General features: G+C 44.5%; 2 protein-coding genes across 2 annotated transcripts; both read left to right on the forward strand.

Moving 5' to 3' along the window:
* The first annotated feature begins 1,573 nt into the window (after positions 1-1,573).
* Positions 1,574-4,067, forward strand: LOC106442606. The gene is made up of 4 exons (XM_013884273.3): positions 1,574-2,251; positions 2,712-2,955; positions 3,390-3,495; positions 3,587-4,067. Exons 1-4 carry the CDS (start codon positions 1,836-1,838, stop codon positions 3,865-3,867), a joined length of 1,047 nt encoding a protein of 348 aa, XP_013739727.1. The 5' UTR covers positions 1,574-1,835; the 3' UTR covers positions 3,868-4,067.
* A 2,011-nt stretch (positions 4,068-6,078) lies between these two features.
* On the forward strand, positions 6,079-9,158 carry LOC106359269. The gene is made up of 3 exons (XM_022692672.2): positions 6,079-6,255; positions 6,336-7,198; positions 7,271-9,158. Exons 1-3 carry the CDS (start codon positions 6,090-6,092, stop codon positions 8,429-8,431), a joined length of 2,190 nt encoding a protein of 729 aa, XP_022548393.2. The 5' UTR covers positions 6,079-6,089; the 3' UTR covers positions 8,432-9,158.
* Positions 9,159-10,477: the final 1,319 nt, after the last annotated feature.

A 10,477-nucleotide genomic window follows, 5' to 3' on the forward strand; every position in this document is an offset into this window, starting at 1 on the left:
AAACTCATCATATTACAAAAGCACTTGAACTCGAACGCAGATAGTTTTGACTTAGCTTTTTTCAAGTGGATGTTAATCTTCACTTTCCAATTTAAAAATCGGTATTACAGATATATATATATATATACGAACCTACTACCACTGAAGTTAAAAGATAAATATTTTTCTATATAAACTAAGTTAAGTGGCACATGTTGGTTCACTAAAGCTTCTTCAAAATAAAACATTGAGGTTTAGTTCGTCTAAATTAAATTACACTTGATGGTATACTAAAAATTATGCCTAGACATTTTACCCAGACTAGAAAACCCAAACCGGAGCCGATATAAAATTATGAACTTCGAATCGGACCAAAAATTTACAAGTTTATTGGTCTAAAATTCTTCAACTGGAAAGAAATAGAACCGGAAAAAAAAACTATCCGAATAGATTCTGACTTGAAAAAATCAACCCGAATAGACCCGACCCGATAAAAATCGATTCATACCCGACTTAATAACATGAATATCAAAAACTATGATTTTTATGTTGTATTTTCTATATCTTTTTTTATGATTTATATGAAATGTTTTTTTGTTAACAATCTTTGCTGTTATTTTTATAGCATTTTCAAGTAATATGAAGTTTTAAATGTAAAGTTTATAGTACCAAAATATTTTGTTTTAATTATTAATAATTTATTTAAGTCCTTTTATAAAATTATATATATACATATATATATATATGAAAGATACCGAATTTTGATGGAGTTTGGATATTCCGTGCTTTTTTCAGATTCTAAATACTCAAACCCGGTCCAGACCTGATACGGATCCGAAAACTTTGAGTATTTACAAATATTTTAGTTATATATCTAAATAAGCGGATCCAAAACCGAACCGAATCCGAATAAAAAAATTTACAAATAACTATTGGATCCAAATGTCAAAGATTCGAAGAATACAAATTCGAAAGCAACTGGTCCGAATTCGATCCGAAGACTCGAATGCCCAAGTCTACAAAAAATTTTACAAACTTGTATGAATATTAAATTAAAAAAAAAGGTACCATTTTGTTTTTCATGTATGATATATGCCATAGAGTTTTCCTGTTAATATATCATGTAATCGTTTATATGCTCTTTGAAAAGAATATATGTGAATATTATCTCTTATTTGTCTCCACACCAGAACCTCCATCAAATGCATGTATACATGCATATCCGATCATGACACATACTGATAAATCTTTCGGACACATGATTTATACATAATAAGAAAGCTGAATTGTAGTATATATGTTCGTATTATTTTTTCAATTAGTGTTGATACTCCTTTTCCATACGAAATGTCTTGTGAATTTCAAATTGGTTTTGGAGTCCTAATGAGTGTAATATAGGAATAAACGCATAGAAAAATCAAATCATTAGTATTCATTTTAGTTATGTGTTAGCTTTCGTTTTTGGGAACTCAAATATAACCATATAAATTCGGGAACAAATATCCAATTATGAAAAAAATACTGGTACAACTATAGAAGTATATATATTGTATTTAATGCGATAGAAAACAGAGGAATGGATAAGCGTGTCGTGGAGAAGAAGGACCAAGCAAAGCAAAGAAAGTAAATATATTCTGAGAAAATCCATTAAAAGAACATTTATATATTTTAAAACATTTAAATCTTATCCGTCTCCTCGAAATCGTCAAACTGTTGTAAGAAACCTACGAAATAGCAAACTTAAAAACAGACACATTCATAGATCCGCTTCACTAGACCACCCGAAACGACAAAACCTGATCACCGAGTTTAACGTACGAAAACCTGTCGGAGTAAAACTTTTTTCTGTTGTCGTCATGTTTGGTGGAGGAAGAGGACCCATGGGTGGCGGCGGAGGGATGCTACGCGCCGCCGGACGCGCGATGACGAGAACCGGCGTAGCCAACGGCGGAATTCAAGATCCCTTCGCTTCATCTCCGGCGTCTTCGTCGACGACTCCGGCTGGAAACGCATCTGTTGCACATGGTGATCATAAACTCGGATCTTCTTCTGGGTCGAACAACCTGACGCTTTCTGCGGCGTCAGGGTCGCTGTTGAATTTTCCGGTGGCTGCGACCGCCGGATGGAGCGGCGGAGCTTTTTCGTTTATTAACTCCGGCGCTTATGAAGACTTCGAGTGGGTTTCGGAGGAAGGAACAGAGGAGGATGACTCTGTTTTTGGCTCTGTTCCTTCTGTTGATGAAGTCCATGATGCTGTCTCTGCTCTCCAGCAGTAATCATCATCTTTGTTTCTCTCTTTATTTGTGTGTGTTTGTGTTTGTGATTTGGTTGGGTGAGAATTTTTGAGGTTTGAAACTTCTATCAATGATTAGAATTGACTATTAATCTCGTACATGTGGATGAGCTTTAATTGGTAGATATTTTGGTGGTCACGAGATTAATCGTACGAAAAAGTAACAGAGAGAGAGAAAGAGACGAGAAGTGTCTTGGCTTTGATAGATTGTCTGAAATTTAACTCTCTCTTTTTTCTGAGTGTGATTGAATTGTCTTGATTTAATGAACAAAGAGAAGATGGAAGTTCTATTAACTAACTTTTGTTTTGTTTGCTTATGGGATTACTGTCCTCGTGTCAATTATAACCCCACATAGTTGTTTGTTTCTTATGAATTCTAGAACATGCTCTCTTGTTTAATGAAATCTTGAGTAACTGTTTTTTTCTTGTTTTCTTGAAGGGTTTTCGATGGAAGTTCGTTTTCTCAGCTGGTTAGAGACAAATACGAGAGCTATCCGGAACATGGTGGTGGAAACCAGAGCCCTATAGCGACAGGAATGGTTCATCAAGCTCCTTCATTTGGGTCTGATTCGGACTGGATGGAGCCTTCGGTGCAGCTGTGCCATTCAAGAGTCTTGCAGCCTCATGCTTATGATCAGGTTTACAATGCTTTTGACCTTCTGCGTACCGAACCGTCTGTCCAGGTGATCTTTTTATTTATTTATTTCTTGATTCACTAACCTCAAATTTCTCTCTTGTTCTGTTAAGTATTCTTGAATCCTAGAAAAAAAAATTCAAGAGAACTTTGTTGTGAACAAACGAGAATTAAAGTTGAAAAAAAAACAAGAAAACTGAGAGAAACTCGATTTAGACAAAGGCATGTTTTATGGTTTGTATGTTGATTATGTGAATAAATGTATTTACAATCCCGTATTTAACTATTTATACAGCCTAAAAAATCCAATATTCGTTTTCTTTTCTGTTTGGGAAACTTTCTTATCTACTTTGTCTTCCTATCGTCTATCGAATGTGTTATTTGATAGTGAACTTTATCGAAAATGTAGATTATTCTTTTAGTTTGATATTTAACTGGTCGTTACGTTGTATTATGATCTAAGGCTTCTTACAATTTGTGCAGAGAATGGTAATATCATTGTCATCTGACAAAGCAGTGTGGGATGCGGTGATGAACAACGAGGTGGTGAGAGAGATTAAGGATCTCTACAACAATGGGATAAGTCAAGGTATAGGCAGAACATATTGGTTAGTTTTTAAGCCTTTAGTTGGAGAGAGTTCTCATTGACTTGTTCGATCTTTATGTACTCCTAATAACAGATGAGGAGAGTTCGGATGAAACTCCCGGGGAGAATAACGCAGCAGTGGATTTCATAAAATGGGTATTTGACAACACAATGGTTAAGGCCAACGAAGTGTTTAAGAAAATAACAAGGCTAGTGGTAGAGCTCTTGAATAGTCACAATGATGACGGTGTTAACAAGAAGGGGAAAGATGCCAAATTCAACAATTGGCTTGAGGAAAAGCTGAAGACTTCGGTCTTGCTCTCCATCGTGGTCATGCTGGTCGTGATGGTCTCCCGTGCCTGCAACAAGTCTTGATCGTTTCAAAATTTGTCGACAATACATTTCGTCTTAATACACTTTCTTTCAAGTCATGTTGTGGTTTGTTTTGGTAATGTCTGGTTTTGCATTCCATTGTTGACGTTGTAGACGGTGTACTCAGTTGTGCTTTCTGTCATAAAGAACTCTGAATAAGTGTTTGTACAGGATTCAGTCGATTAGAATGATAACTTAGAAAATGGGATGACTAAAGACGTTTTTATTAGAATCAACACAGTGGGTTACAAGACTGATCGAAAGTAAGGAGACAAGATCAGAGGTTTAAACGACAAGATCGAAGAGATGATTAGGAAACCCTAAATCTAGCCGCTTAGTATGTGATTTCTCCAAAAGTCCCTCTTTCGTTGCCTCCTCCTTCTCTCTTATAGTGCCCTTCTGCGTGGTGCCCTAATCGCGCCTATCCTTTGGGCCTTGTCGCCCAAAGGCCGAGTATGTGGGCCTTAGTACTGTTTCATCCAAGCCGAGTATAGCTGATCGGCTTAGCTGACCGGCTTAAAGTACTCTGAGGTCGAGCTGACGTCTCTAGCCGCTAAGCCGACTAAGCTTGATCGACCTTGTCGGGCTAGGGCCTGTTATGTGATGGGCCTTGTAGAGGGATGTAATCCATCTCCTACAATAAGTCCCCCCCCAGTTCACTTGTGAGCGGCTTGTCGGTCTCAGTGAATTTGTGGGTCAGGTTCGCTCATATAACAGGGCCTAATGCCGACGACAGGTCGTTTTACTGGTGTATGGTTTTAGTCGCGTGCCGCGTCTAGTCGCTCCGCGTTACGTCTTCTCACGATGCGTTGTGTTTTACTCGGGAGGTAAACTTCTCGGATTAGGAGTCCAGGCGGTCCTTGGATGGTTAACTCTGTCGAATTGGTTCGGGCTAGAACCGGAGATTAATTTCGGTCCGGTTTCTTGATTGAAAACCGGTTTTGGCGAGAAACCGAACCGTCGCGAGTAGGTTTTTGGGCATTTAGGCGGCCTTTGAAGCCCATTTAGGCCTTTGTAGACCTAATGATGACGCTTCGAAGGATGCGCCTCGTTTTTGCTATAAATAGGCGCCTCTCCTTTGCTTTCGTCATTCTTCTCTGCAAGCTCAGGTATTCCACTTTCTCTCCCTTCTCTCTACTTTTATTTTCTCTCTCTAGATAAGCCTTCCGTAGCATAGGGTTTTTTGCTAGCGACCTAGCTGGTTTAGTCGTCCCCCCGAGTAGAAGAGATATGGCTTCAGGGAATCGGCTATCGCGCGAGGAAAAAGGGAAAGATATAGCTACTTCGCCAAGCCCGGCTAGGGATGCGGACGGGGGTCCGTTGGAGGATTTCGACATAATCCATCGTGATGCTCTGCGGGATACGGAGAACATGAGCCTTTCCCAGCGCCTTCTGGTCGCTGATGCCCATAGACAGTTTCGCGAAGAAATCGAAGAAAACGTTGAGGACGAGGATAGAGAGGCGAGTGGTTCTGAAGCGCCTAGCCTTGTCGTAAGACCTAGGAGACGGGCTCGTCGGAGGGGTCGTATCGACCAGTCAGGCCGTCTCCCTGCTCCGAGAAGTGTTCCGTTCTACGAAGTAGACTGTCGTCCTGTGATATATCACCCTGGTGGGATTTTCGAAGAACTACCTTCGCTGCCTCCCGAAGCGTTACGCGACCCGCGAGTTCAATCGTGGGGGAACGTTTTCAGTTCCTGTTCTTCCAACGAGACCGTGAAGAGATTGCTAAGAGAGAGTGGTGGCGCTGGAGTCACCTTCCTCATTCCGTCAACCGATCAGCGGCCGTGGTCGCCACCGGTTGGTTACCAGTGCGTGTATGAATCTTACTTCAAGGATCAGACGAAGCTCTGGTTCCCAATCCCCAGACTGATCACGTCTTACGCATTTCGTCGGGATATTGCCATTTCTCAGCTGCTGAACGGGTCGCTGCGCATAGCCGTCATGTTGATGGTTATGGCAGCGGAGATGGATGTTTCGATGAGCGTGAGGGTGTTTGAGGAGCTGACTTTCACGAAGGCGGAGCCTAACGGGATCTTCTCGGTAAAGATGAGAGCGAGTTACAACGTTTTGACTGGTCATCCCAACAAGACGCAGGATTGGCAACGCGCTTACTTCTTCATTAAGTCCGACGAGCATGCCTTCGAGGAGCCGCCGGGGGACGATTATCGCGTTTTATGGAATCAGCAACTTGGTAGAAATTTGTCTGTTTACTCGTATTCTGGTCGATGGTTCTGATGTTCCCCTTTTCTTTTGCAGTTCGTCATCCCAATACAATTGCTTATCCAGAGAAATTCTTCGAAACTGCTCAACTGATCGCGACGCACAGTCATCTCAGGTGGCCGGATCTTAGTCGGGAGTGGATACGTCGGCAACAAGCTAGGATCGCCAGAGGTAAAGTTACCGTTTACCCTAGAGAGATGCTCTTGAACCTTTTTTATAGTCTCCGTGTCTGATTTCTCTTTTTTATATAGTTGATTGGGAATCGAGACTTCCTTGTGTACTCGGTCCCCGCAAATCACGTCTCTCCCTATTTACTCGGAAGCAACAAAAACTCCTTAACCAAGCTAGAAAGATGGAGGGAGTTCCCGACTTAAGTGCCCTGTTGAAAGGGAAGCTTCAAATGCTCTCGACGAAATCGTCTTCTGCCGGTGCCTCAGAAGTCAGGCCTGTTTCCACAGATGGAGATGTGAACCCTGAGCCGCCAGCTCAGAGTTCCCCAAAGAGGAAGGCCAATAGGGCCAAGGCCAAGAACAGGAGTGTCCCTTTGGAAGAGGCACAACCTTCTGCCGATGTCTCTGAAGTCGCGGCTAAGAAGAAGAAGAAAAAGGAGAGCAAGAAAAGGTCTCGTGAAGAGACTTCTGTTGGGGCTATGGAGACTCCAACTGCCGCAGGGAATGATGGTGCGGAAAGAAACGATCCGGCCGATTCTACTCGGGGATCGCCTGAGGAGCGTCCCAAGAAGAAACTGAAGAAGAAGTCAGCGGATGGCGATGGGACTTCTGCTCCCGAGATTCCTTCTAGAAGTGGGGAACCAGCTACTGAAGTCGGAGATGGCTCACGGGATGAATCTCCGTCGAGTAAGGGAGCCCCTTCGTCTTCTGCGAGGGAGACTGGTGCGGGAAGCGGAGGTTCGCTTCCGCGGAAGGCGGGAGGAGGAATTCACTTCCCGGATCACGTAGAATTCCTTTACGACGAGGCGACTCCGTTGGTTCTGAATCCACTTCCGTGTGCTGAACTGACTCGTCAGATTCGTGGCGGGACCAAAGAGTTGCCGCCGGTCGACGACTTATACTTCAAAAGGGAGTACATTGACGCGGCTATGGCGGGCAGACGGGTAAACTTGTTTTCCCCTTGTTTCCCTTTCTCTTTCTTTAAAAATTTTCTAAGTCTCTTTTGCTTCACGCAGAGTGACGGGAGCATGAACTATCTCGTGGAGAAGTACGACAGCACTTTGAAGCAGACGATGGTCCAGCTGGGCGCCTCGGATAAACTCGCACGGACCAGATTGGGCGTGATCGAGAGGTTACGCGCCGAGAACAAAAAGGCCAGCGACAAAGCGGCCAAAGAGAAAGAGGTCCTCCGAGTTAAGTTCGAGGAGTTGGAAGACAAGCTGAAGTCTGACCGTCTTGCGAAGAAGGACGCTCTCCGCGAGAAAACTCGCTTAGAGCGATTGGTCGCTTCCCTTGAGAAGGAGAAGGCTGAGCTCGAGGGAGAGAGGGACGCTGTCGTCGGAACGCTGGTCAAAGAGAGGCAACGCCTGAGGGATTCCAGGGTTCAGGAGGTTACCCGCGAGAGGATCAAGGTCCAAACGGCTATGGCGGACAAGTCTACTCGCTGTATCGGTAAGATGAAGGGCTATCTGGATCGCCTTATCGCGCGAGAGAAGGCCAAGAACTTATATGGGCAGGCTTCAGGAACCAAAAAATGCCTTGAGATGATTAAAGATAGCGGGATCGCGATTCCGCCGAGTATGATCAACATCTTCTCGGAGCAGGAGAAGATGTATGAGGCTGAAGTCGCCAATCTTTACCTCGAGCCGTTCTCTGAGGATGATTATGCTCTCTCTCCTCTCAGCCTCCCTTCTCGATTTGTGAATGAAGAGCTCATGGGGGTACTCGACCCGTATGGATCAAATGTTGGTCTGATTGGCCACGAATCAGCCTCCCAGTTGATCACTTCCCGCGAGGCGACTGAAGATCCAGTCGATGAGCCGATGGTAGACATTACTTCTGCTTTGTCGGAGCGTATCGTCGTTCCCGAAGGAACTACCATCGAAGAGCGTCCCGACGGGAGCGATCCCGAGGAGACCGGGGAAGCGATTCAAACGGATACGGGGGATGTAGCCGCTGAAGATCCGGTCTTGGTTTCTTCATCTGAGGAGCGGGAAGAGGACGGAGTGGGCGTGGAGGAGAACGGGTCATCGCCGGCGCTTGTTGAAGAGATGGTCCCGAACCTGCCAGTTCCAGACCCTTCTGCTCAGGTTGAAGGCCTTGGCGATCAAGTCGTTGAAGAAGAAACGATCGAAGCGCTTGACCCGAGTAGGGATGACCAAGACGTCGTCGTCTGATCTTGTTGTATGCTATATTTAGGATGTTTTCATCGGTGGTCTTGATAGACCTTGTTGTTGTACTTTAAAACTCTTTCTACTTTGTGTTTCTTGTCAGTATTTGCAACCCTTAAGCGATTTTACTTATCTGTTGTGTTTTGAAACATCAGATTTTCATATTCTTAATTTTTGCAAATAGACAAGTGATGAACCGGTAATTGGTTTTACTCGGCTGTCATCATGTTTCGTTTTGGAGTTGTCCAAAAGTCGATAACAAAGAATTGAGTATAAGAGTGAAAGGTCCTTCTGTCCGTTTCCTCAGTGACAATTAAGCAACCGGGTAGCTAGGCCGTTACATTTTAGTCGAGAAAAGGCAAAGATTCACTCTGTTTAGTCGGTTCAATGCTTAGGCATAGGTGAACCGTGACTGTTAAGGTCCTGGAGCCAAGTGTCTGATCAGGACATAGCTGCGAGCAAAGGAGTGTGAGTGTCCGCGTATCCTCTGCTGGAGGCACGGGAACCACGATGTGAAAGTCATTGTTTATTCAATTGAGACCTAGGTAAGGTTTTGACTTTGTTTTTGTTACAGCTGGACCTGTTAAGGCTGCCTACGTACCTCGGTTGAGGATCAAGCCATTCGTAGTTCGTTTTTCCCGAGTAAAAGTGACTGTGAGTGGCGCATTTACTCGGTCGAGTAGAAGTGACTACGGGGGTGCATCTACTCTGTTTTTTTTTTTGTTACAGCTGGACCTGTTAAGGCTGCCTACGTACCTCGGTTGAGGATCAAGCCATCCGTAGTTCGTTTTTCTCCCGAGTAAAAGTGGCCGTGAGGGGCGCATTTACTCGGTCGAGTAGAAGTGACCACGGGGGTGCATCTACTCGGTTTTTTTTTTTTTTTTTTTTTTTTTTTTTTTTTTAGGCGTAAATACTTCTACGAGTAGAAACGTCGTAGATGCATTGAGTTCCATGATCGCGGGACTTCTTCTCCGCGCGAGGTTTGAAGCCGGTATACGCCAGGTTTAACAACTTTGATGATTTTGTAAGGTCCTTCCCACCTGGCGCCGAGTTTACCGGCGTTAAGCTCTTTAGTGTTTTCAAACACTTTGCGCATGACGAGATCACCGAGTTCTAAAGGTCGGGCCCGGACCTTTTTGTTATAGTAGCTCTCAATCTGATGTTGGTAATTCTGGATGCGCAGTAGGGCTTGATCTCTCCGTTCTTCTATCTCATCGAGGGCGTCGAGTAGCATCTCCTTGTTTAGCTCGACGTATTGAGGCATTTTGGAACGTCTGAGGCTTGAAACGTTAACTTCTGCAGGAGCCATGGCTTCAACACCGTAAGCGAGAGAGAAGGGTGTCGATTTAGTCGATCCTCGTGGAGTCGTGCGATGGCTCCATAGGACTCCGTCGAGTTCGTCAGCCCAGTGACCTTTTTTGAGGTCTAGACGCTTTTTAATGCCGTCGATGATGAGTTTGTTGGAGGATTCGGCTTGGCCATTACCTTGCGGGTAACGTGGAGTGGACGGGCTTAGCCGAATGTTCCACTTGCTACAGAATTCCTTAAAGTTGCCTGACATGAACTGTGACCCGTTGTCGGTGACGATCTCGTAGGGCAGTCCGTGGCGGCAAATAATGTTTTTCCAGACGAAGCCGCGGACTTCTTTGTCTGTGACTTGAGCGTATGCTTCAGCTTCGATCCATTTGGTGAAGTAGTCGGTGAGGACGAGGATGAAGCGTCTTTGGCGGGAACAGGGGAGTGGTCCTATGATGTCCATTGCCCATCGCATGAACGGGTAGGGAGCAGTGGTTGTTCGCAACAGTTCGGTTGGACAATGGATGCTGGGTGCGTGCCGTTGGCACTTGTCACAGCTTCTCGCATAAGACTCGCAATCCGCGTTCATTGTTGGCCAGAAGAAGCCTAAGCTCCTTACTTTTATTGCTAACGCGCGTCCGCCTGAATGATTTCCACCGGCGCCTTCATGTGTTTCCGCCATAACCCTTGCTGTCTCGTCGCCATGGATGCATTTTAAGAGCACCTTACTCGCAGTCCATCTGTGCAGTTCATTGT

Source organism: Brassica napus, chromosome A1 (assembly GCF_020379485.1).
Source record: "Brassica napus cultivar Da-Ae chromosome A1, Da-Ae, whole genome shotgun sequence".
In the NCBI taxonomy this organism is placed as follows: domain Eukaryota; kingdom Viridiplantae; phylum Streptophyta; class Magnoliopsida; order Brassicales; family Brassicaceae; genus Brassica; species Brassica napus.

Bases quoted from the DNA above. Each gene is read 5' to 3' on its own strand.
- LOC106442606 (XM_013884273.3), top strand. From the start codon at position 1,836: ATGTTTGGTGGAGGAAGAGGACCCATGGGTGGCGGCGGAGGGATGCTA. The intron at 2,956-3,389 runs GTGATCTTTTTA...CAATTTGTGCAG, and splicing joins GTACCGAACCGTCTGTCCAG to AGAATGGTAATATCATTGTC. The intron at 3,496-3,586 runs GTATAGGCAGAA...TCCTAATAACAG, and splicing joins CAACAATGGGATAAGTCAAG to ATGAGGAGAGTTCGGATGAA.
- LOC106359269 (XM_022692672.2), top strand. From the start codon at position 6,090: ATGGTTCTGATGTTCCCCTTTTCTTTTGCAGTTCGTCATCCCAATACA. The intron at 6,256-6,335 runs GTAAAGTTACCG...TTTTTTATATAG, and splicing joins ACAAGCTAGGATCGCCAGAG to TTGATTGGGAATCGAGACTT. The intron at 7,199-7,270 runs GTAAACTTGTTT...TGCTTCACGCAG, and splicing joins CGGCTATGGCGGGCAGACGG to AGTGACGGGAGCATGAACTA.